Source organism: Mugil cephalus, chromosome 11, assembly GCF_022458985.1.
Source record: "Mugil cephalus isolate CIBA_MC_2020 chromosome 11, CIBA_Mcephalus_1.1, whole genome shotgun sequence".
NCBI lineage: Eukaryota > Metazoa > Chordata > Actinopteri > Mugiliformes > Mugilidae > Mugil > Mugil cephalus.
The window spans coordinates 357,647-384,876 of record NC_061780.1 but is presented as its reverse complement, the minus strand read 5'-3'; the positions used below and the strand labels follow the sequence as shown (position 1 = coordinate 384,876).

The following is a 27,230-nucleotide window of genomic DNA, read 5'->3' as shown; positions in this document are numbered from 1 at the left end:
CACATGTTTTGGCATACAACTATTGTGAGGATCAGGAGTAGTTGTGGGCATGGTTTGCAGGATGCACAATAATAAAACATAAAACTGTCATGGCACATCTTTGCTTTTCTCATAACACGCTCTCCAACTGATCATTGTGGATTTGTTCGAGCGGCCACAGAGCCTCTGGCTACACCTCTTGTATATACAGTCAGTACAGTTATACACACAGCACACAAGCTTATGTGATAGTCCTCAGTTAATCTCAGTCTGGTTTATAGGGCACAATTCTGCAGGGAATTGCTTCCAAAAGAGCCACAGCTGACGAAGATCACAAGCACAGGCTGCAGCTAAATGAGACTCTAGGTAAAAGATGTACTCTCCCTGGATTTGAAACTTTTACTGCATGCACACTACATTATGTATTTATTTACTTCTGTTATCATGTTTTATTTTAAATATGTCTTAACTGTTGCTTAGAGTTTTATTGTTTGTAAAGAAAATATGTTATAAGGCTGGAGCATTTGAAAGTAGATAATTGCTAACAGGAGTACTTGTACGATAATAAAACATAAAACTGTCATGGCACGTCATTGCTTTTCTCAAAACCTGCTCTCCGACTCAAAGGATGGAATCAAGAAGCCTGACCAGAGGTGTGGGTCTCTGCCTTCTGCTGCTGACTCTGCTACATGAGGCCACAGGCCAGAGAAAGGTGGCACGCAGGAATAACTACCGGCTGAACGATGATGGAGGAAATGGTAATTCTCTACATGAGGTATCCACATGTTGTTGGTAAATGTTAGTCGCTGGATGCTGTGGGTGAAAAATTATAGATTCAGGCCACTGATTGTCCTTTAGTGCTGCTGAATGGTGGTCAGAACATTGAAAAACATTTTTGTGATATTTATGCTGATCCTCAGCTCTACCAGTGGAAGAAATGGATCGCATGTTCTTATTGCGAGAGTTGAAGGTGGTGACTTGGTTTTGGCAAAAATGGGTGACCAAAACCTTTATTGATTTGTGGAGTAAGTTAAGCAATTTATTAATTAACAAACAAGATCGGTTGTCCTCCGCTACTGACAAGAAACTCTTTTCTCTTACTTTCTTCTGTCCATCACCATATAAAGCCACCCAAACAGTTTTATGGACAGAACTTTGTAGGCGCACAATCAGTTCAAAACAGAGAGACTCCTGACAAATTTTCTACAACAAAAAGATTGTGGATAGGAGAACTTGGTCTTACTTCTGGGCTAGTGCCTTGGATGTTCTTCTAGAATATATTGTAGACAGTATTTGTCATTGTATTGAAATAATAATAACGCACATTTGCATAAAGCAGGCATAATTTTCCACTCCAATGTTGATAAAAATGCCTCTATGTATATTTAGAATAGATAAAACTGTTCCATCAATTGCATCATAGCTTTTGCCAACCATAGATTAATCTGCGTTAATGTTTAGATAGATTGACAAAAATGGATTCAGGAAAAAAGTACCTCTGCATGCAGCTGGGTAGTCCTCCAATCAATCAGATCTAATTTGTTGAATTAATTTCTGTCCACCATCACATAAAGCCCCAGAAAAATGATTTGATTGGTCCTGCAGATATTTGCTAGTGCATAATCAGTTCCCAAGTAAAGGACTCAAGACTTTTCGCTACAAAAATTCCTGGGCAGGGAAATGTTTATAGTGGTAGAATAGAAAAAATGTTGCAATTAATAATTATTGTCAGTAGTCATTTATTACTGTTCAAACAAACTACCCGTGCCAGAGGAAAATGTTGATCATCTATTTTCTAAGTTGCTAAAATTTAAGGTAAGGTGGTTCATTGTTCTTATACGGTGGTAACAATAGTGATCCATTGTTCTGAGTCAGCTGTTTGCATTATTGTGCTGTGCCCTGGAACATATAAAGCACAAAATGGTGATCTGTTATAAAGTGTTTACCCAAGAGATGTATGTGTGAACTAAGAGCTGGATAGCTGTGGTTATATCAGAACCTGTGTAGAAGTACAAAATATTTGGGCTACTCATTGTGGCAGTTAAAGATTATTTTCTACAGTCATTAATTTACTAAAATGTCTTCAGTAGTAATAATGCAAATTAATGAACAATGTTGATCACATGTTTTCCAGTTCAAGGTGTCTGTATTGTTCTGTATTTGCTTATAAGCAAATAAAAAAAGCAAACAAAGGGAACAACTTATTTTATTGTGCTTTCCTCCTCCCCCAGTTCGGACATGTTCACTGGAGGTGGCCTTTATCCTGGACAGCTCTGAGAGTGCCAAACTTTTGCTGTTTGAGAAGGAGAAGGCCTTTGTGCTGAGTTTCAGCACTCGGCTCGCCACACTGCCAGTACCCCCTGGCTTGATGCTGAATGTGCGAATAGCTGTGCTTCAGTACAGCAGCTCTGTGTTTATTGAGCACCGATTTTCAACCTGGAAAGACATGGACTCATTCCACAGCACAGTCAATGGCATGCGCTACATTGGCCATGGCACCTACACTACCTATGCCATCACCAATGCCTCCCATCTTATTGTGCAGGAGACTCCAGTGGAGAGCATCAGGGTTGCGGTGCTAATGACCGATGCCATTGACCATCCTCGTAACCCTGATGTCACTGCAGCAGCAGCAGAGGCCAAAGGTCATAGGATAAAGATCTTCGCCATTGGGTTGTCAGATGTTGTAAATAGAGACAAGCTCCGATCCATTGCCAGCACACCTTCTCAGCAGTTTGTCCACAGTCTTCTTGACCCGGAGCTGGAAGCGAAGCTCCTCAAAGAGATGGTGAGTGTTGGCTCATGTCAAATGAGAGACAGCAGCATGTAAGTGATGGATGTAATTATTAAAGCCCCTATGCATGCAGACATTTTGAATAGCAAAAAAATTGTGGCCAACATTCACCCAGCAAAACAAAACCTTTACAACTGGTTGTGTGTGAGGTGTTGGCTTTATCCTTGTGAAACGAAGTTCAAGAGAACTCAAATGATTACATACTCAATTCCATTTTAACACAGACAAATCTTGATGATCTAAATAGTTTAAGAGTCACAAGGGAATTTATTTATCGTTATTCTTGGGGATTTGTCTCTGAAAGTAAATGTATAATATATTATAGGTGTTTTCATTTGGTGAGTGAGAGAGACTTCATGGCTCATTACGTTCCAGTTCCTGTATCATATTCCCATGTTGGAGCACATTCAGAAATCCCTGCCTGTGCCTCTAAAATGTCCTTATATCATTCATTCATTTGTTATTACATTGACAATTCAAAGTCGAGCGACTATTTTTTCTTCTTTTTCTTATCGTTCCCATGTTATATACAGTCAAGATCCATATGACCCTGTCGATGATATCAATGAGCATTTGAGTACCAAAGTCAACGGCAACAGTCACCAAGTTGTAGTATTTCGAACTTCTGACATGACTTGGTCATTCTAAAATTGCAATAACAAAGCCAGTTGCAAATTTTAAAACCGTTGACCAGGGATGTAAATCGACCAAAAACACCTTAAAACTTAAGGTATCAAAACAGGAGTAATAACTCTAAATTTACAACCAGAAAATTCCCTCATGGAGTCACATCTGCCCTCCTTCTCCATTGCTCTTTGCTGTTAATGTCTGACATGTTCTTAATGTTTTGGTGGTTTGGGTGACACATTGTGTTGCCATAGCAACCAGTCTGAGAGAGTAGTGTGTGCATACGTGCGCATGTGTGTGTGTGTCGGGGTGGAATGGGCGCACATACATGCAAACTTTTGCCGCATCTAAGCAGTCAAAGACAGTGCACTCCATCAGTTTTATATTATGAGTGTGCTGCAAGTACTTAATGATGTTGCTGGTACATCGAAACTTGTCTCAAACAAATGTTGCATCGAGACGAATCTTTGTCAACTTTGGGTCCACACTTTGGATTGCTTAGACCAGGGGTATTCAATTAAAATTCAAAGAGCTCCAGTTACTAAAATTTCCTCCCAGCAAAGGTCCCAATCTAATGTCACTCGAAATAGTGTACCCTGATGTAAAGAAAATCAACAATGTACATACATTTCTATGTCATTATCAAATTTCAAGTGTTTTCAAAGTAATAGCTTATACTTTTAACATACCAATGAGTCTGAACTTATAGAACCACAATCGATTTGATTGGCTTGGCCATTGATGACGTTCCTCCATATTAACAAATTCAGCGACGCATGCACGAATGATTTATCTTTTTATGAACCATTTAGGCCTGAAGAATCCGTCAAAGCACACTGATTTTGAATTACCGTAACTCATAGTTGTTTGCGCTATTGACAATATATAAAGTGTGGCTGAACAGTGGGAAGTTTTGCTTTTATCTGGAAGACCTTTGTGACATCTCAAGGGTATAACTAATTTAGTTTTCACCAACAATTCCTCCAAACAACTCTCTCTTCCTGGGGCTCCCCGATTGTGCGTCACTCTTCAACCTGGAGAATCTGGAGCCAACAGCAGCAGTGCGTCATCATTACCCTAATGGGAGCTTCTTCTTCTTTTTTTTTTTTTTTTCAGAATGCGCAGCTACCCAATGTTCAGCCACGCTTTGAATTCCATCCATTGAGTTACAATAATTCAAATACCGCAAGCTTCTTTTTGTGCGCTCACGGATGTTCAGGTCTTAAAGGTTTAATATTAGAATTTTAATGGGTCCGGGTAGAACAGTCATTGGTACCAAACAATACTAGTACTTGGTGTATATCCCTACGCTGGGCAAGGACAGACAAAAAAGGGCGATTTTCTCCCACTGCGCTGGTCTCATATTTGGGCTTACTGTGACAGAATAGTAATTCAATTCATTTCAATTTTATTTATTTATATAGCGCCAGTAACAATACAAATCGTCTCAAAACGCTTCACAAAAACCGGCATGTAACCTCCAGAGCAAGCCTGAGGGCGACAGTGGCAAGGAAAAACTCCCTTTTAACAGGAAGAAACCTTAGAACCCAGCTCATATGAAGGGACCCATCTGCCGAAGGCCAGCCGGGTAGAAACAGAGAGGATAGAGAGAAAAGAAGAACAGGGGAAACAAGATAAACAAACTTCTGTCATAGATACATATATCAAGCTGAAGGAAACATGTAGGATCTAATAATATAACACACAGCTGATGATCTTATGTGACAGTTTGTGAGTTCTTGGGCAGGTTGGTGAATTGTTCATCAAGGTAGGAGTGGACAACTGCAGGAGGACATGAAGATTGGGGCAGATGTAGTTTATGGAGCTCCACAGGTCTGATACACAGCACTCCAGACCATGAAGACCGGGCTGGTTGATGAGGCCACAGCAGCAGATGTAGCTTAGAACTCCGCAGGTCAGATATTCAGCACTCCAGACCAGAGACCCTCACAAGAAGATGGAGGGGGAGGGGAGGGGAAGGGAGAGAGTGGGACACAGTGATTAGTAATAGAAAATAAATTATAAGAGATAGAAAATAAAATGATAAGATATTAGAGGACAGGAGCCAGAGAAGAAAGAGTAGAGGACATGTCCTCAGTGCATCGTCCCCCTGCAGCCTCGGCCTACAGAAGCATAACTAAGGGATGGTTAAGTCCAGCCATAACTATAAGCTTTGACGTAGAGACGGTGTCTGCCTCCCGAACCCAAACTAGGAGCTGGTTCCACAGGAGAAGAGCCTGATAGCTGAAGGCTCTACCTCCCATTCTACTTTTAGAAACTCTAGGAACCACAAGTAGACCTGCACTTTGAGATCGTAGAGATCTGTTGGACAATATGGTTCTATGAGGTCTTTCAGATATGATGGAGCTAGGCCTTTCAAGGCCTTGTATGTAAGGAAGAGGATTTTAAAGGGAGACAATGAGAGAAGCTAAAACTGGGGTAATATGATCTCTCTTGCTAATTCCTGTCAGTGCTCTTGCTGCAGCGGTTTGAATCAATTGGAGGCTTTTTAAAGAGCTATTTGGACAGCCAGACAGTAATGAGTTACAATAATCCAGCCTGGAAGACACAAGTGCATGAACTACTTTTTCTACATCACTCTGAGAAAGGATGTTCCTAATTTTGGTGATATTAAGAAGGTGAATTTAAAGCAGTCCTGGTCACCTGCTTTATGTGAGAATTAGAGGACATATCCTGGTCAAATATAACACCAAAGTTTTCACAGTAGTACTGGAGGCCAAGGTAATGCCATCCAACGAAACCAAGTGATTAGATAATGAATCTCTGACATGTTATGGGTTAAATACAATGACTTCTGTTTTGTATGACTTTAAAAGTAGAAAATTACAGGTTGTCCAAGCCTTTAAGGCATGCTCGGAGTTTAACCAGCTTTCTAGTTTCATCTGCTTTCATGGATAAATATAGCTGGGTATCATCTGCGTAGCAATGGAAGTTTATGCCGTGCTTTCTAATAACATTGCCTAAGGGAACCATATATAATGTGAATAATATTGGTCCTAGCACAGAACCCTGAGGAACTCCATAGCTTACTTTGGTATATATAGAAGAATTGTTGTTTACATGGACAAACTGGAATCTGTCTGACAGATATGATTCAGACCAGTCTAGTGCAGTTCCTGTAATCTTGATCACACTTTCAGGTCCCTGTAGTAGAATACTGTGATCAGTAGTGTCAAATGCAGCACTGAGATCTAGCAGGACAAGTATAGAGACAAGTTCATCGTCTGAATCCACAAGGAGATCATTGGTAACTTTAACCAGAGTCGTTTCTGTACTATGATGAGCTCTAAGACCTGACTGAAACTTTTCAAACAGACCATTCCTGTTTAAATGATCAACCAACTGATTGTAAACAACCCTTCCCAGCTCCTATCAGAAAATGCAGACCGTGGGTGTCGTAAGACTTCAATATGTTTCTTGTCTTTCTAGAGTAAATATTTTGGAGACTAGTGTGAGTTTAAAACAGGAGTCCTTTCTGCTTGTCTTAGAAAATCTTTGCATTGGAGTTAATGGTGAGCAGAGAGATGCGTGATCACACTCAGAGGCTCACAGTTTAAATTCTGTACGTCTCACTGATTTGATGAGCATGTTGTGAGTGACAGAACAAGTCTACAACTGTGGAAAAAAACACGTCCATAGAGTGTATTGGAAACTTCTCTTGGAAAGAGAAGTTTCAGACGATTTCAGACAACTTACCCCACTATAAGTGGTGATGTCATCCACTCTAGCATGAACATTCCGTCCAATACACATCCATTATAATCTCTAAATTTCTCCACAAATTATCATGGTCATTGAACAGTGATTGATCAAACACTACATGACGCACCAAAACGTGGATTAATACACCAATATATAAGACTTGTGTCAACAGTTTTCTACAGACGTTTGAAAAATTCTCTTTTTCTGCCTTTTTTTTCGCCCAGCCAATTCATTTCAATTGAAAATTTTTCGCAGTTTTTCGCGACTTGCATTGCAAAAAATTCATATTAGATAGAGAAAAGTAATAGCACAAAGATTCCCGATCAAACCACACGTTTTGCTATATATACCTCGTTGATGAAAAACTAGAAAATTCCCTCTGGGAAATTTTGGCCACGGGGGGCTACTGCTGGGTGTACCATCGCTGTCAACATGGCAATCAAACCCACGACCAGAGCTAATCAGACAGACATATGATCACCTTTCACTGAGCTCTGATATTGAGGAGATGGATATTCGCCTCACACCATCATAATCTTTTGGCAGGTTGTCTGACCCCGAAAATCCACTGGGTCCGTCTGCGTCGCGTATTGTAAGCGTCGCGTCATCGTGAGTAATACGCGCCCATTAAATTCAATGTATTAATCTCCACCCGCTCCGTAGTGCTCAGTTTCAGACGCGTCCCAGAAGAGTCTCAACGCTCGGGCACGCGGGCATTACGCGTTACGCTCTGTTCTGTTTTTGACGCTCGATGCGAGCGAATCGTTCGGACAGCAAGTCAGACAGAAATTGCAGAGCGAAGCCGGTCATTTTTCAAAATAAAACACCATGAGCAGACTCCGGGTCGTATTTCCTGTCGCTAGATTAACATTACGCTATCATTCCATAGCAGTTATAGTTTTCACGGAGCCGTTGCTAAACAGCGCTGAGCTCAACAGAGCAAATTGCACCAGGACCTGAAATCCGCCACAGAATCAATGTAAACACTTCAGTCCCCTTGCAAAATACAACACAATACGCCGTTCACATAGCCTCACAACTTCACATCAACATTACGTCATGGCCGAATTGAGGTGGAGCAGCATAAAATCATTTATGATACAACATGATCTTGTGATATCGCGTGAATATGGCTTGCAAGCCAGCGCTACACTAACGTTCCTGAACAATTACAGCCAAACCAAAAACAAATGGAGCCGACCGACGAAGATAAGGTCCACCCGCTAGCTTGCATCGAAGTTGATGAATCCAGAAACAAACTGCTACAAGAAATGTCAAACATCTCTAAAAACATCCGCGACTTTAAGAACAATATAAATTCAGCTATTTTTGATGTTGAAGAGGACATAAAAAAAAGACTTCAAGGATGAATTAGCAACGCTGAGACAAGAGCTAGACCAGAAGCTAACACAAGTCGGGACCACGCTTCAAGCTCATGACCAGGCTATCACCGAAGCGGAGGAGCGCATTTCTGTCTTGAAAACAAGCAGCGCTGTAACCGAAGAGGCTCTGCTGTGTCTGCTGAAAGAACAACACAGCCTGTGGGAAAAAGTCGCGGCAGCGGCGGCGGCGGTTCAGGAGGGGTGACATATGAACATATATCTACTATAAAGGACAAGGAAGGAAGATTCATACTGATACATGGGAAAGTAGTAGGAAGTATGTTCACTTTATATAAATATATATCCCTCCTACAAAAGTACTATGTAGAGGGCAGCAAGTATTCAAAATTATTAGCATACAAATTGGGAAGACAACAGGCAGTTAACGCAATATACAGGATAACAGACCCTACAACCAAGAATATCCATCACCAGATTAAGGAAATTAAAGATTGTTTCAAAGAATATCATAAAAAACTGTACTCACAGCCTCAAGAAGGAAAAAGCCAAGAATAAAATACAAAACTCTACAATTACCAAAGGAAAAAAGTGTATTGGATCTCCCCTGTTTCAGTAATTACTATAAAGCAGCTCAAATTCAGCCTCTAGTTGGATGGTGTATAACAAATTATAATCGAGATGGAAAGAAATCGAAATGTCTATGGGGAAGGGATTACCAGTTAATACTCTGGTTGGTGACCCATCATCAACTAATCATCTTTTGGATCCTCATAATCCCTGGATAATGGGCTACCTAAAAATATGATATAAAATATTTAAAAGGTATAATTTGAGAAAAAAGACTTAAATGTTCAAATGGTTCGCTTATCCAGATTTTATACCCAATAAGTATGATACAAGGTTTAGAAACTGGATGGGGAATGGCTTTACGGCACACTACACTACTAGATAAGGATACAAGTCTAAGTTTACAGGACCTTATGGATAAATTTGGCTTACAAAATCAAGATCACTTTAGGTAGTTACAAATCACAGACTTTATGAATAAAAAATTCCCAACAGATGTCATCTTACGGAGGGAAGAAATTCTCAACATTTTTCAAAGGGCTTACAAGAATGGTACCCTCCAAAAATAATATCTAAATTGTATTTGGCTCTCCAAAATCTAAAAGGTGACCACACTTTGTACATTAAGGAAAGTTGGGAAGCAGAGGGAGGCCTCAAAGTATCACAGGAAGAGTGGGACAGGATCTGCAAACAGCAGTGGACAGTGACATGCTCCCCCTCCTTGAGGGAATTCAGCTGGAAGAATGTGACTCGATTCTTCAGCACTCCGGCGCAAAAGACTAACTATTCAAATCAGACCGCCTGCTGGAGGTCCTGTGGAAACATATTAGCAAAACACTATCATATTTTGTGGGGCTGTCCCTCTGTGGCTTCACTTTGAAGAGATGTCCATGGGGTCCTGGAGGCTGTCTTTACAAAGACAACATACCTAAACTTTAAAATCATGTATCTTGGTGATGTGAACGTACTAGAACACACAAAGCAAGATATATACCTGTTAAGAGTGTTATTAGTGGGATGTAAAAAGGCCCTGACCAGAAAATGGCTGAAAAGGGACAAACCAAAAATAAATGAATGGATTGATATAATCTACAATATATATGTGATGGAGAGGATCACATTTAGGCTAAGACATCAATGTGATATCTTAGAAGAAAATTCTTCAAAATGACTCTCTTATGTGTCAGGTGTAAGACCTGATTTTGGTCCTGATTAAGGTCACATCCTCCAAATTTTGTGCCCATGCAAAAAGAAGGATGTGGTGTATAAAGACAGTAAGGGTGTGGGTACATGTGTCTTTTTGTGTAAGCAGTATTTATGTTAATTCTGTTGTCTTATTTAACACTTAGATCCTCCCTATGTTATGTGTTTTGTGCCCAGTTGCCGCATATATGTTGTTTGGTACTAAAAGAAAAACAAATAAAAGGTAAATTACAAAAAAAAGGAGGGTGTCTGTTTCCCGAACCCATACTGGTAGCTGATTCTGTAGGTTCTTCTATTAATTACAAATAATACGCTGTTCTAATATTACAGAGAGATTGTTTACAAGTTGTTACACTATCTTTCCAGGTTATGTGAGCTTCTTCAGGATTAGTGGAATGTCACATTTTTTCCAGCTTTCGGACTGCCTGCTTTGAACTGCACAATTGTGAATTGTACCAGGGAGCTAACTTCTATTGGTTCATGACCTTCTTTTTCAGAGGGGCAACTAGGTTTAGAGTTGTACCAAGCGATGCTGCAGTGCTGTCAATAAAATAATCTATCTGTGTTGGAATTAAGATAATACTTTATTTATCCCCATTGGAGAAATTCAAACGTTACAGCAGTACAAGTCAAGAAAACTAGTGACCAGAAAAGAAATTAAATAGGACACAGAGAGTAGGCAGCAAAAAGACATTAAATAGGACAAACACAACAGTCAACAAAAAATACACTACACATGAACAAAGTGACAACAGTTGTGCATATATGGGCTCAGTGAGGTCAGAGCTGTGCGCTGTTGTACAGTCTGATGGCAGTGAACACAAAGGAGCACCTGAAGTGTTCTGCCCTGGGGTGGGATGATTCTCTGGCTGAATGAGCTGCCTGTCAGCCACAGCTTGTCATGCAAAGGGTGAGAGGGATTGTCCAATCATTTCCCAGATTTTGTCCTTTAACCTTCTCGCAGCCACTGTTTCCAAGCAGTCCCAAGTTCAATCCCACCATCGAGTGGGCTATCCTCACCAGTTATTTGAGTCTGTTGACCTCACCAGTCTTGAGGAGTCTACTACAAACGCCAAATGACTTCAGTCTCCTTAGGAAGAACATCATGTTCTGTCCTTTCCTGTAGAGGGTGTCTGTATTATGTGACCAGTCCAGTTTGTTGTTGATGTGCACCCCAAGGAACTTGTACGAGTCCACAATCTCCACCTCCTCACCCTGGTGACTCCTCATCATCACTGGCAATACATGCGACTAACTTTTGGAGGTGGTGTTGGAAGTCGGAGATGAAGAGTTTGAAGAAGAATGGTGCCAGGACACTTCCTTGGGGCACCCCAGTAAATTGCGGTTGCAATTTACTGGGGTGAAGGAATTATATCTTCACACTGCACACAGCCTACTTTTGCTAGTTAGGTTCGTTTGCTGGTGTTTTCTTGCGTGTAACTTCTGATCTTGGCAGAGGGGAGGAATGTTGTTTGAAGCATAGTTGCATGTCCCATCATTTCTTACTTACTATTGGCAGTTAGGCTAATTAGTTGGTGCCTTCGAGTGTTTCGTTTCCGTGGCTAGGCTTATTGTACCTCGTTTCTGACATAGGCAGAAGGATGAGATGTCCTGGTCTGAGTGTAGTTGCATTCCCATCATCTCTATTACCGACTGCTAGTGTCTAGGCTAATTAGCTGGTGTTTTTTATTTCTGTGGCTAGGCTAATTGTATCTGGTTTCTGACATAGTTTAACAGCTGACCACTGGTCTGCTGGTTGGTTGTCCAGTTGGACCTGGCTTCTAAGGGAGTTTTGCCTTAGATCATGGCACAAGGGATTGTAACATCTCATCCTGTGTATTAATGAATAGTTACAGCCTCCAGTTACACGCTACACACATAAACAAGGAGGCGGGTAAGAAAGCGCGTCACTGCCTGTATTTCGCTATGATTGGTCGGTCAGGTTGATGACGTAATATGTCTGGTGCGACGGTGCATCAGCATAGAACAGCAAATTTATAGAATGTGCCTTCGACGATCCCACAATCTCTGCAATTTGACAGATCGTCTTCTCGTTGTAATCGTTCACGATTTCATACCGTCATATCGCCCACCCCTAGTTCAGGTCTATATCAAAATACATTACTGTATATGAGGCTGGGCGAACAGGTGACCACCGGGCCCCTCTCCAAGGGGAGGGGGAGAGAGGGAGAAGCCCGACCAGCCTGAACTAAAACACAGCACGGACAGTTCAGAAACAAACGACTTAGGTCGCGAAAAATTAATATTTCAGCAAGACAGGTAATAGCACTAATGTGGTGAATGAGCGGCATCTGGGAATGCAATTTACATGTTTATAGGACAAAATTTGTGAGATTCCAATGCCAAAACACAGCGGTCCGTTGCATTATGTCCCAATCACAATCAGTGGGAGAGCAAGCAGCAGTTGTGTTTCATATTATTTTGTTCAACTTTAACGATACACAACAGCTCGGACAAGAAACTGCTTCACAGCGAACGACCGGAGAATTCACTCAGCGGTACCTCAGTGCACATGCGCACCCCTGAATACAAGTGACACGCTAATTAGGGCCCGGCAGATGGCGCTCGTTGCTACTGCAACAATTTACTGACTCTATTAGTAAACTGAGGCAGAGGACTATCAACGATTACAATCATCATTACTCACTGAATACTCAACTGATTTTTAATCCCTTTGGTTTATTAGAAATGTCTGACATATATTTATGATACTATATAAATTGGTCGAATTGAAAATGCAGACCATGTGCAACGCCATTGAAAGGCTTGTAGGCATTTATCAAAACGGATTGATATTAATAATCAACACAGTGTTAATGATATATTTAATGATAACACCTTACAGTTTATGATATAATGATCACAATTGCTGTCTTATCCTTACATACGCTAGTAACAGCATACATCAATTTAATTTTCCAAAGCTTTACACATAAATTCAACACGTCCATAGCAGTTACATGATATAAAACATCTTCATCAAACTCAGAACATTTAACAAGACATCTACGGACATAATCATTTACATTCACTCGGAGTTACATCGGCGACCATTGCTACATCCGCACACGGCACATCGATTGTATCCAGCCATTGTTATGAATGCAAATGAGGATTATTTTATATAACCCAGAGACTCTCGTTGCAAACACATGTCGGGAAAGGGAGTGGCGGAAAACTATGCATCCAACAATGCATTGCGCCATTCCCAAGATGGCCGCCGCAACGTGCGTGTCTGCGCAGATTTCTACAGGTGTGGCGGGCGCATTTCTGCAAGAAATGCAAATTGCTTCTAGTTTCTTTTCATATGACGGCCGGGTTTTTTTGCATCTCCCCATTGCGTCATCTTGCTGTATGGAGTCCATAACTGCTCATTGCTGCATGCAGCTATATTTATTGGGGTCCAAGCAGCGAGCCATTGTTTTTCTACGTTTTCTTATTATCATTAATATTATTCCGTCTTATGCCATTGGAGTCTATGGCAGCCCATAGAACCGTATGGTAAAAGTTGTGAAATTTTGTACATACCTTAAGGACAGTGGTATATTTAATTTGCCTGAGTTACATGTTGCCAGTAAGTACGCTCTAGCGCCACCAACGGGTCAAAGTTGGAGGTACATTTGCGTATGTAACTTTTGAACCGTACGCCCGAAATTTACAAACAAGGTATCCTTGTGATCCTTGGATCATGCTGAGTTCAGCCTACCCTATGACGTCATAATACGTCATGGTAGATTTTCCGCCATCTTGGATTTTGTCAAAACCTGAAAAGTTTTCACAGGTCGCAAATTTTGTCCGATTCTCATGAAAATCGGCACAGCCTTCGCCACCATATTTGATTGGCTGTGGCGGGAGCGCACAAATGTGACACAAAGAACGGCAATAGGTAACTTTTGTGCAGCTTGGACTAAAGATAGTCTGTGCCGATTTTCGTGAGAATCGGACAAAATTTGCGACGCGTGAAACTTTTTAAAGGTTTTTGACAAAATCCAAGATGGCGGAAAATCTATCATGACGCATTTGACGTCATCGGGTAGACTGAACTCAGCATGATCCAAGGATCACAGAGATACCTTGTTTGTAAATTTCGGGCGTACGGTTCAAAAGTTACGTGCACAAATGTACTTCCAACTTTGACCTGTTGGTGGTAAAGACACATTCCTACACGTTTGTCTTCTAAATCCAATTCAATCCCACACCAGCAGGTATGATTCCTACCTTTCTTCCAGACTGTGCCACCGGTCTCAGGACTGCTGAGATGCTTTTCAAACATTGCACCCAACCATGCTTAGTCATTAGGATGGATTAATATCAAAAGATCAGCATCTCAGCTGGTGAAAAAGACTCTGGCCTTATCAAAAGTCAATCACTGACTCATGTCCATATCAAACATGTATACATACAAGTAAATAAAGCCTAGAATATATGTGAAGTTAACAAATCAATGTATACACCGCTGTAAGGCATGTAGATAGTAATTCAGTCATAATTAGGGTCTGTTTAACAGGCTGGGAGGAGAAATGTGTAGTATTATGTAATGGAGATGTTTTAATAAACATTGCCCAAGTTGTTTTCACTAAAACTACTAAATCTTAATTTATGTGCATAGAATTTGACCTGTTGTTCATATGCAGAATGAAAGTGCAACATGGACCTCCAATATGTTATTTTAAGAATAGCTGTAGTTTAAATTCAGGTTATATGTTGAAAGTTGTCCATGAAGGTTCTTAGTCATCCAGGAAATTATGTATCCAGAAAGCAAATCTATAGTAAGCTACAATAGTATATAGTTCCAGTTAAAGTTATTAAACTGTATAGTGACGGTTAAAAGGGATGCAACACTAGATTTCTGCCGTGTAGCAATATAACACATTTATCTGATACTATGTTTTGTCTCCAGGCTGGAGTTGCAGTTGAAGGGGTAAGGTTTATTTATTTATTAATTTTTTGTTTTTTAAAGGCATCATTTTATTTCTCTATTTAATTTGTGTAAACAGTTGCACCAGGAATAATTACAATAATAATCTTTACTTTCCTCTCTGTTAGTGTCCACATGTGTGTCCATGTGAAAAAGGAGAGAAAGGCCTTCCTGGGAGGGATGTGAGTTTCCAGAAACAATACAGTATCCTCTGTGTAACAGTGGAGTTCCCCATAATATAATCAATGCTTATTATTATAAAGATTATTGGTATTCCCTCATTTTCACAGCTTTATTTATTGCAGGGTATGAAAGGAGAGCCCGGCCCTAGAGGACCACCTGGTTTGAGAGGAGCAAGGGTAGAATCTAACAAAGACAAAATCTTTCTGAAAAGTGTTATTGTTTCACTCTGAAGCAACTCATTGTAAGATGTTTTTTTTGTTTTTTTGTTTTTTTAAAGGGGGAACCTGGCTTGAACGGTCAACCTGGAAGTGATGGTCCAGAGGTAAAAAAAAATGTTTCCAAATTATTTGCACAATTACAAACAGACATGCTTCTTATTAAAGGTCTTCTTATTAAAAGTCTCTCTGATTTTGAACCTTTTATAGGGTCGCCAAGGTTTCAAAGGGAATAAGGTAAGTGAATGGGTTCCCTCAGAGGATTTTCTCATCTCTTCAGAAAACAACAGTCTAATCTTGTGTTTTGGTCTTTCAGGGGGATAGAGGAAAATGTGGCCCTCCTGGGGAGAAGGGTGACAATGTAAGGATATTTTTTGCTGAGATATTTGTGTGTCACAGACTTTGTCTTCATAATGGGTTAAGTGTTGTCTTGCAGGGACTCGAAGGACCTCCAGGACCACGAGGACAAAAAGGAGATCAGGTCAGAGATGACAAATCTGATCTGGAATGAATCATTTTAAACCTCACAAAAGTTTTTTTCCTTGTAATGCAACAAGTATATTTTTTACAAGTACAGCATTTTTAGGTGAGCAAGAATAATGGAACAAATCCTCTTCAAGTAAATAACATTTAATATTTGGTGGCATAACCCTTGCTTGCAATGACTGCCTCAAGCCTGTGACTCATCGACATCACCAAACTGTTGCATTCTTTATTTGTGATACTATTCCAGGCTTTTACCGTATCTTCTTTCAGTTCTTTTTTTTTTTTTTTTTTTTTGGGGGGGGGGTTTCTCCCTTCAGTCTCCTTTTCAGGAGGTGAAATACATGCTGAATTGGGTTAAGGTCAGGTGATTGTCAATCTAAAACCTTCCGCTTTTTTTCCCCTGATGAAGTCCCTTGTTGTGTTGGCAGTGTGCTGTGGGTCATTGTCCTGCTGCATGATGATAAAATTCCTCCCAATTAGTTTGGATGCATTTCTCCGTTAAATGGCAGACAAAATGACATTACCTCCATCATGCTTCACAGCTTGTAGCCTGTATGAGCTTGTATGCTTTGGATCATAAGCAGTCCCTTTCTTTCTCCCCACTTTGGCCTTTCCATCTTTTTGGTAGAGATTAATCTTGGTCTCATCAGTCCATAAGATTGTGTTCGAGAACTTTTGTGGCTCATCTGTGTACTTCTTTGCAAATTTCAATCTGGCCTTCCAGTTCTTACTGAAGATGAGTGGTTTGCATTTTTTGGTATGACCTCTGTATTTCTGCTCTCTGAGTCTTCTTTGAACAGTGGATTGTGATACCATTTACTGATGTCACTTACTGATGTTTTGAGTTTTTTTCTCACAGCTCTCGCAATATTTCTGCCATCAACTAGTGTTGTTTTCCTTGGCTGACCTGTTTGACGTCTGTTGCTCAGTACACCAGTAGTTTCTTTCTTATTCAGGACATTGCAAATTGTTTTGGTTGCTATGCCCAATGTTTGTACAATGGCTCTGATTGATTTTCCTTTTTTTTCTCAGCTTGAAAATGGCTTGCTTTTCTCCCATAGACAGCTCTCTGGTCTTCGTGTTGGTTTATCGTCTTTAACTAAAAATGCATACTTTATAGGTTTCAACCCAGGCCAAAAAGTAGACTAGTCATGCAGGGCTATTTAATGTTTGAGCAATCAACCTTGGCAAGGAAAAACTCCCTTTTAACAGGAAAAAACCTTGAGCAGAACCCAACTCATATGGAGGGACCCATTTGTTGAAGGCCAGCTGAGTAGAAACAGAGAAGATAGAGAGAAAAGAAGAGCAAGAGAAACAAGATAAACAAACTTCTGTCATAAATACATTATTGAACTTTTTTCCCGTGTTCATTCAGACGAACAGTTACAAAAACAGTCAGTAGAGGGCAGTATGACATCCTTTCAACATAGTGTCAAATTACTGACTTTACAACACTCCCACTTAATTTTACACTGACTTTTAAGCACTTTAGTCATTTCCATAACTAAGATTAGTGCTCCACATCACAAATATTTTTTTTAAAAACGTTCAAACCTGCTAATTTTTTTTACTCCTTTGTTTTTTTACTCCTCTTTTTTTGCCTAGTTTATTCTTTTAATAACATACTGAACAGTAAAGCATAGTACAGTAAGCACACTAAACTTAAACAGGGTAAAGCCCAATCTCTCTCCTAAGATGCTCAAACCTTTGTCAGTGGCTTAGTTAAGATATCTGCCTTCATGTCAACTACCACGGGTGAGAAGTTTTCATCACGGTTAGCACCATACATCTGCGAGTAGCCATTAGTAACGAGTCTACACTTGTGTCTCTCCACTTGTCCGTCACTGTGGTGCTTGACTTTGAACACCCACCTTGATCCAGTGGCCTTGCGATTCCTTGGTAGAGTCACCAAGTCCCACATTTCATTTTCTAGCAGTGATTCATCCTCCAAGTCAGCTGCTTCCTGCCATTCTTTTGTATCAGAACTCATCAGTGCTTCTGTCAGTGTGCTTAGTTCTGTAACACAGCACATGTTAGCATAATGATCAACAGTTACAAAGTCAGCAAACTCATCATATCCATATCTCTTTGGAGTTTTTCTGTGTGATCTGTGTCTGGAACATGTGCATAAGCAATACAGTCGAACACCCTCATGCGACTCATATCAGGTTTTTTGCCACTCCATCTCTTGTAGGGTGTCTCTTTCTTCAGAGCAGATGAAGCTTCTCTTCATTGGCTCCCTTTAAAATCTAGAATTGAATTAAAAATCCTCCTTCTTACATACAAGGCCTTGAAAGGCCTTGCTCCATCATATCCGATAGACCTCATAGAACCATATTGTCCCAACAGATCACTAAGATCTCAAAGTGCAGGTCTACTTGTGGTTCCTAGAGTTTCTAAAAGTAGATGTGGAGCCTTGAGCTATCAGGGTCCTCTCCTATGGAATCCTTAGAGTCTTAAGATACATCTGACCTGTGGAGCTCTGTAAACTACATCTGCCCCAGTCTTCATGTCCTCCTCCAGTTGTCCACTCCTACCTAGATGAACGATTCACCAACCTGCCTATGATTCCTGTTATACTCACAAACTGTCACATAAGATCATCAGCTATGTGATATATTACTGGATGTTATGTGTTTCCTTCACCTTGATGTATGTATCTATGACAGAAGTTTGTTTATCTTGTTTCTCCTGTTCTTGTTTTCTCTGTATCCTCTCTGTTTCTACCCGGCTGGCCTTCGGCAGATGGGTCCCTCCATATGAGCTGGGTTCTGCTCACGGTTTTCTTCCTGTTAAAAGGGAGTTTTTCCTTGCCACTGTCGCCCTCAGCCTTGCTCTGGAGGTTGCAGGCTGGTTTTTGTGAAGCGTCTTGAGACAATTTGTATTGTTATTGCTGCAGTTGCTACAGCCTCTTCCCGGTACATCTTTGGCAACTTAGCATGAGACAGCATACCTCTGGCTGCTTCAATTAGTGTTCTGCTTATCCTTTCTGCAACACCATTTTGCTGAGGTGTAATGGTAAATGGTCTTGCTCTTATATAGCGCTTTTCTACCTTCTCAAAGGTACTCAAAGCGCTTTTACAGTCAGAGACACATCCACCCATTCACTCACACAAGCACACACACATTCACACACCAATGCCAGTTGCACTGGGAGCAACTGGGGGTTCAGTGCCTTGCTCAGGGACACTTCGGCATATGGCACACTCGAGGGATTGAACCGCTAACCCTTCGGTTAGCTCTACCTACTGAGCCATAGCCGCCCACCACTAGGTGTGTGAGGTGTCATTTCATGGTGGATACCTTGAGCCTTCAGGTTTTCTTGAAACTCACTGGATGTGTACTCCCCACCATTGTCTGTTCTCAGCCTTGTGACTTTCTGCCCACACTCATTTGCGAATGTCTTTGCAAATTCCTTGAATTTGCTAAGAACTTCACTTTTCTGTTGCATGAAATAGACCGTACACCATCTGGAATAGTCATCAATAAAAGTCACAAAGTACTTTGCTCCGTCTATGGACTCAGTCTGTATGGGACCACATACATCATTATGGATCAACTGTAACTTACATTTAGAGCGAATCTCTCACTGGCTTATGTGGTTCGCTTGACAGCTTTTCCTCCACACACGCTTCACAGAAGGGAGCTTCTTTGTCTGAAGTAAAATCCACTCCATTTACCAGATGTCTGAGGTGCTTCAACTTGCTGGTGTGACCCATATAGTGATGCCACAGGCTGGCTGCTACTGATGCATTTGATGCACCATGACACACCGGCAAACTTCCATCGACATCCAGCTGATACAGTCCATCAGATCTCTGTGTTCCCATCCCATGAAGACCTCCATCTTTTCCACGAATGTAGCAACAAGACTTCTTAAACTGCACTGTATTTCCTTTTCTGGTAGCAGCTCCCACTGAGAAAAGATTTCCGGATAGCTTGGGAACATACAGTACATCATACATTGTGATATTCTTTACATCACTGACTTTAAAAAATCATTTTCAATTTGATGTTGCCAAGTCCTAGTGCATCCATAACTCTGCCAAGCATTTTAATCCAAGCATTTAGCTACACGCAGAGTTTTCACAGCATGAGACTTAAATGTAGAATCACACTATCTTTATCTAAATCACACTCATCATCTCACTCTTACTTTAAGTACAGTCAGGAGGAAAAATAGAAATAGAAATAAAAAAAAAGTAGATAATGCCCTTCTTGCTCTGTTTCATGATGATAGCCTACTAAAAAGAAAATGGAGAGGATTGTAGCATCTACACTCAAAACGTCATTCAAGTTTTTCATTAAACAAGTAGGCTACATGCTGTTGGTTATTTCACCCATTTCCCAAGCATGACATCATGTTTACTGATTTCAAAAGCTTTGCTTATTCACTTATTCACATAACAAGACGGATAAGCGCAGTAAAACGGATTTTATCATTGTAGTGAACAACCGTAAAACATGAATATGTGACGTTATTTTGTCACTGGCGTGACTGACATGACTGACCGGACGAAATTTAATCGTTTTCCAACCTTGGCGTCTTTGCAGCAGTCCATGCAGGGCTGTTGACTGTTCACTTTCACATCCGGTCTTTCAGAAGCGAGTATCGTGTAACACTGTGTGTATAGCACTTCAAGGAGTCTGTGTAGAATGCTCCTTCGTGTTAGTTCCAATCTTCAAACCACCGCATGTCGCCGTAAGAAATTAATAAATCTATTATCCATTCAGCACAGGGGCAACAACAGGGGCCAGGAGCAATCTTACAGGGGCACTGGCCCCTGTTGACCCCTGTGTAAAACCGCTAATGGCGTCATCCCCCAGCAGCCCAGGGCTATAGCAGAATAACTAAGGGATGGTTAAGTCCACCCCTAACTATAAGCTTTGTCAAAAAGGAAAGTCTTAAGCCTGACCTTAAAAGTAGAGACAGTGTCTGCCCCCTGAACCCAAACTGGGAGCTGGTTCCACAGGAGAGGAGCCTGATAGCTGAAGGCTCTACCTCCATTCTACTTTTAGAAACTCTAGGAACCACAAGTAGACCTGAACTTTGAGATCATAGTGATCTATTGGGACAATATGGTACAATGAGGTCTTTCAGATATGCTGAAGCTAGGCCTTTCGGGGCCTTGTATGTAAGGAAGAGGATTTTAAATTCAGTTCTGAGTTTAGAAGTAGAAAATTCCAGGTCATCCAAGCCTTTATGTCTTCAAGGCATGCTTGGAGTGTAACCAGCTGATTAGTTTCATCTGGTTTCATGGATAAATATAACTAGGTATCATCTGCATAGCAATAGATGATGCCATGCTTTCTAATAGTATTGCCTAAGGGAATGTGAAGGAAGGATCTTTTCCTCTCCTTCAGCCCAGTATCTTTATACCGGTTGGAAAGGGTAGTTCACCTACGCACAAATCACGCGACAATTTCTCACGTTTTGGATATTTATTTTGTACACAGAGAATAGATATTGATTTCAGCGCTGAGGCTTTGGCCAGTTCACCTTAGGGGTAAAAAGAACCAAAAGCCCCGCTTCAGGGATGTACAGTGATCTTATTCTACCTAGACCCCGCCCGTAAGACAATATGGAGGAGTACTGCCTCTCATGTGTCAGTGAGTTTCTATGTGTAGCCGATTGGCTTTATCTGGTCTCCAGGGTGTGAGAAATTTTGGTGTAATGTGTCCTAGTCTGTGAGCAAGGTGTAGTGAAGCGAAAGACAAAGATTGATATGGTGAGATAGCGTAAGTAACATGCTACTTAATTCTTCCCAAGTTGATACACAGGCTTAAGGCCTTATTAACCCCTTTAAACCCAACAAACCCCCCTGTTGGCGTGCCTTAAGGGTATGCCACCCCTAAATTATCATGTAATGTAAAAACCCTGTATGAAATGGGTGTATGGATGCAATCTAAACTATATTTGTAACCTGGGTCTCCTTCCAGCGGTCACGTGAACGTGCTCCCCCAAACACGTTTCCATCTCTCCGGTAGGCTCAGGTTGTGTGTGCAACATCTTTGGAAAATTAACTAACATTCACTATATGTGTATAAAATGCATATATACGTATATATCAAAAGCCAAAGCCTAGAAGCAAGCCACAAAGCAAAATGCTATTCTAACATAGTAAGATCAGTTATTGTAGACCCTGAGCTCATACTACATCATCCAGGTCAGGCTCATTGTCAGAGTCCCTATCTGAATATTGGAATGGCCTCTCCTGTATCTCGGCACTTGGATCGAGCAGAGGCACGCCCTCTGCGAGGTTCATCTGATGCGCTGGTGGTGCTCTCTTGGACTCCATATTCCCCAGCGCCTTGTCGATACACCGTATGATGAGAGCCCTAGTACATGGGATACAACAACAACCACACAGAGCAACCACCACAAATGCAATAGCCAGTGAGGTAGCTACGCTAACTACTAATTTTTTACCAAAGATTTTGTCAAACAGGCCAGATAAGGGGTCTGTGACCCCAGAATGTTCTTCTAATTCATTCGAGAGGGCTCTAAGGCCTCTCAAGGTTTTGATCAGGGATCCATCAGGGGCAGTATTATAGGGGATGAATGTACAGCACACTTCTCCAAACATGCTACAGACACCTCCTTTTTCAGTCAGGATCAGAGCAAGTCTATTCTGGTGTGCAGTAAGAGACCCATCTCTTGTATAGTTTGCCAATCTCTAGATATTGTGATGTAAATAATTTATTCCCTCCACATTTTTGTTAGGGGTGATCCAGAGGAATATGGATTCCCCACCCGGCTGCGATTTGATCAACTAATTTATACTTATCTGATACCCCGTTCATAAAAAAGTTCAAGCACTCGTACCTCTGTATATATTGATCTTGGTGAGTTTCTCGTCATGTTCGAATTTTAGGTCCCCCTGTTGGAATAATTATATTGTGGGGGATACTTACAGCATCCTTTTCCTTAATCTGTGATCTCTCCTCTACATTCAGCCATACTAACAGCACGGCCGCCATCAGACTTACCACTTCCAAACAGGCCAGTGTAAGCCATGACCTGTAGGGTAGGTTTAGCTTCCACTCATCTAATAAAAGTATCAACACAAACAAGCAAATATCTACAGCCTTTTAGTCTCTGATAAATTCCCATGTCTGTGAATTCAATCACCACTTCTTGCCATGGTCTGTTTGGGACGGGAAACACTTGTATCTACAAAATATTTAAACACTTCTGATAGATAGGGATGCCACCATTTTTGCCCCTATCATTTCAGTAAGCCTTCTTCCTGACTGATGTCCCCTTTTATGTCCCTCTTCACATAACATCATCAGTAAGGTAGAGGAGGTGACAATTCTCTCATCATGTGACCTCCATATGCCTGTTATTTCACATTTCTTTTCTTTTGTCAACCCACGCCTGTTTTTCATGAGGGGCTGCTTTAGCTTGCATACTCAACATACTCATTCTCTTACATACTCACTTACTTCACTAATGACTTTCTGTTTCATAGTCTCATTCATTTCTTCCTTCATGAACTGACATAATGCATTCTACTGGTCCTTTGTTGGCTTAAGGTGAACCTTTTGGCTTTGAATGTAGCTTGTTACCGCATGGTTTATGTGTACTGTGATGTCCTGTCCTCGTGTGATGTGAGCTGTCCCTTTTGGTGTTTTAGCTATAGCACATAGTGCTCTGGTGCAAGTAGGATGGTCTTTTTCCACTGGTTCTAATTTAGTGCTATAATAGCATAACACTGTTCCACTGGTTCTAATTTAGTGCCATAATAGCATAACACTGCCCTCCCTTGAGCTCCGGGCTGCCACAGTACGGAGCGCACAAAACCATCTTTTTCTTTCACATCAAGTTCAAACATTTTTCCCAAATCAGGAACGGCGAGCTCGCTAGCCTGTGTTAGCTGTTGTTTTAAGGTGATGAAGGCCTCTTCTGCTTCCTTAGTCCAGGTAAGGTCAGCTTTTAGCTGGCTGTGTCCTGTATCTGTAATAAGTTTCCTTAAGAGATACACAGTTTCAGCGTACTCTGATATGTAATTCCTACTGTAATTTGCCATCCCCAAAAAGGTTTTGCATATGAAAGTATGTTGTTTTTGTGGTTCGCTGTCATACCTACCCCCTGTCCTGAAATTATTCTCCCGAGGAACGCCACTCGAGCTCTGCAGTTCTATAATTTAGATTTGGATACTTTAAACCCTTTCTACCCTAACCATGTGAGCAATGGGGCTGTCAGTTGTGCTACGTTTTCCTCAGTCTCGCCTGCGATCAGAATGTCATCAACATATTGCAATATACAACAGATTTTGGAAATTGGAATTTGGACATTAGAATCCATAGTGAGTGGTTAAACAGGGAAGGACTATCTGTGAGGCCTTGTGGTAATCTAGTATAGGTATATTACTTCCCTTCAAAAGTGAACACAAACAGGTGTCTACACTCTGGCGCTGTAGGGATGCAGAAGAATGCATTTGATAGATCCATCACAGTAAACCATTTAAATTTTTGATCCTGCATTTATTTTTCTGAGATCGTGCACTAACCTATGATCTGCCCTCCCTGGTTTAGCCACGGGAGCCAGCTTTAGGCAGGCCTTCAATCGTTCCCCTGATTCCATTTGCCTTCTCACTCGATAGGGGATATTGAGGTTGGTTTATGATCTCTGGTGTTTTCATCTGTAGTATGATAGGAGTTATTTCTCTGCAATGTCCTACATCAAAAGGTCCAGTCGCCCACACTTCGTCTGGTATATGTTTCAAGAGTTGCATAGCCAATTCAGAGTCGGTGTTTCTCTGCCATGTGTTCTGCTTTTTTCAACTTTTTCTAACTCGCACTGAAATGTTCCATTATACTTTAGCTTGTAGCATTTCATATCATTCATTTGATTAGAGTCAGTTTTTACTGGGTATTGAGTTCTCAAAGCCACCCAGAGCCTAGGGGCCAGGCATTCAAGAGGTTCCGCTGCAACGACCTGTACGGTTCCAGCGGCTGTTTCCAACCGGGCTAATTCATGGGGTTCCAAGTGTGCAACCAAACACGCTCTTACGTCTCCCATGGCCAGCACCTGCCCACTAAAAGTTTTTAGAAATTCTCTTATCCAGTTATTTCCTCCATCTTTGTGGTCTGGCAGTGTGGTTTTTAGCAATGCTTGGTCTGCGTAGGACAGTGGGTGGTACTGTCTCTCCTTTATTTATCCCATACTGGTCCTAGTTTCTATCAGGGGGAACTGACCAGGAGCCTCATTCTTCTGTCCGGACCTCAGCTGATAATGATCTGTCCCTTTTTGTCCATATACCCGTTCTGTATCTTGGGTCAAGTCACGTGGATACAGCATGTATGTTGGTGTATGTTGGTGTATATCTCACCAGTTGTCGCGGCAGTTGTCATTGTTAGTCCGTCCTTATCTTCCTGCTTTTCTCTGGTCTGGACTGCTTGCACTGGTATGTTATTGTGGCTAGAAAAGCAACTGCTAAAAATGCATGCTTGTAAATGTATATGATCTTCAATCTTTACCTTTTGTTTTTCTTTCTTTCCCTTTGATAACCTTCCCGCTTTTTCAAATTGTGTCATCAGCTGAATCAATTGTTTTTGTTTGGTTTTTATATTTTAGAGAGTTCCTGTATAGAGTGGTTGTCAGTGGGGGGGCCCCCCTAAGCCACCGAACAGACCATCTGTTGTTACGTCTCTGCACCATTTTTCAAAATCTTTAAGCTCTCTTTTCCGGGAAAGATCGTTTTATTCTGTCCCTCCTTTTCTTTATATGGGCTCCTAAAGTCCCTGGTTCAGCTGTGTCTGAATCACTCATACTGTGTTCTCATTCACACAATCTGGCTAGCTGAGAGGTATGGCACGCTATGTCCGGAGTTCTCAGCCCAAGTTACCGTTCACGTAAGGACCTGGTCACGACACCAGAACTTATTTAGACCCTTGAACAGCTTACTTCAACGGACAGTGGACTTATGTTATCACCGTTAGGTTTCCGTCCACCCGCTGCTTCGGCGTGCTCTGCAGATCTCACTCACAACAGTAAAAGCAAAAGATACATTTTTAATACCTACATAAAGCACCTAGGCTCTTTTATCTCTCCCTATTTCTGCTATTTTATAATGATTTCTTATTTTTTTTATTCTATTACCTCAGAGGGTGTCTTTTACACTCAGACACACAGGCAATATCGGGCCCGAATTGTCTGAATGAGAGACCTCTAAATTCTTCTCCTGTACTTCTCCTATTCCTACTCCCTTACCTCATTTCCCTTCGGGGATGAATGAAGTAATCTGTCTATCTACTCAGACATCGGAGTGGTAGCTTTTATTCTCTGAATATCCAGGGGATCCACTGCCTAAATATTCAGACAAAGGGGGACCTTTTAAACCCTAACTCCTAGTCTGTTCTACTTGAGCACTCGGAGTGGCAGCTTTTTTTCTTTGAACACCCAGAGGATCCACATGCCTAAGTATTCAAACAAAGTGAGGCATTTTAAACCCTAACTCCTAGTCTCATCTACTCAAGACCCTCAGAGTGGTAGCTTTTGTTGACTGAATACCTAGGCGATCTACAAGCCTAGATATTCCGACAAAGGGAGACCATTTAAACCCTAACTCGTTTAGTATTATCTACTCAGACACTCAGAGTGGTAGCTTTATTTGTCTGAATACCTAGGCGATCTACAAGCCTAGACATTCCGACAAAGGGAGACCTTTTAAACCCTAACTCCTAGTCTGGTCTACAAGGCGTTCGGAGTGGCAGCTTCTATTCTCTGAATACATAGGCGATCTACAAGCCTAAATATTTAGACAAAGGGGACCTTCTAAACCCTAAACTCCTAGTCGGTGGTCCTTTTTGGGGGCTGATCAGACCCCTCCGGCCTTTAAACTGCGCGGTCGGCCCTTTTTCTTATCTTATCTTCTTTCTTATCTTCTTTTCTCTTCTTTTCTAGCCTTTTCTCATAAACTCAGAGGGCAGCTTTTACATCCAGCCAATCAGGCAATATCCAGCCTGACTATCTGGATGAGGGGACCTTCTAAACCCTTCTCTGGTAGACTAATCCGTACGTATTCTCTGTGTTTTATTCTTACAAACAGGACTACTGTTGAATCATGCTCTCACAGCCACGAGATGTCTCATAAGACATGCAGAAATTTGTTAAGAGGTTTTCTGCTCACCTTTTACTTAGTTGCGGCCGCTGACTGTAAGAG

General features: G+C 41.2%; 1 protein-coding gene across 1 annotated transcript in view; it reads left to right on the top strand.

The window, feature by feature from the left end:
• Positions 1–293: 293 nt before the first annotated feature.
• Positions 294–27,230, top strand: part of LOC125016547 (collagen alpha-1(XXVIII) chain-like) — a 50,109-nt gene continuing 23,172 nt past the window's right edge. Inside the window, exons 1-10 of the mRNA XM_047599089.1 lie at positions 294–345; positions 607–737; positions 2,211–2,767; positions 15,158–15,178; positions 15,304–15,357; positions 15,481–15,534; positions 15,636–15,680; positions 15,784–15,810; positions 15,890–15,934; positions 16,010–16,054. Of these exons, the coding sequence (XP_047455045.1) occupies positions 608–737; positions 2,211–2,767; positions 15,158–15,178; positions 15,304–15,357; positions 15,481–15,534; positions 15,636–15,680; positions 15,784–15,810; positions 15,890–15,934; positions 16,010–16,054 (978 nt within the window). The 5' untranslated portion in view covers positions 294–345; position 607. The remainder of the gene's footprint in view (positions 346–606; positions 738–2,210; positions 2,768–15,157; positions 15,179–15,303; positions 15,358–15,480; positions 15,535–15,635; positions 15,681–15,783; positions 15,811–15,889; positions 15,935–16,009; positions 16,055–27,230) is intronic.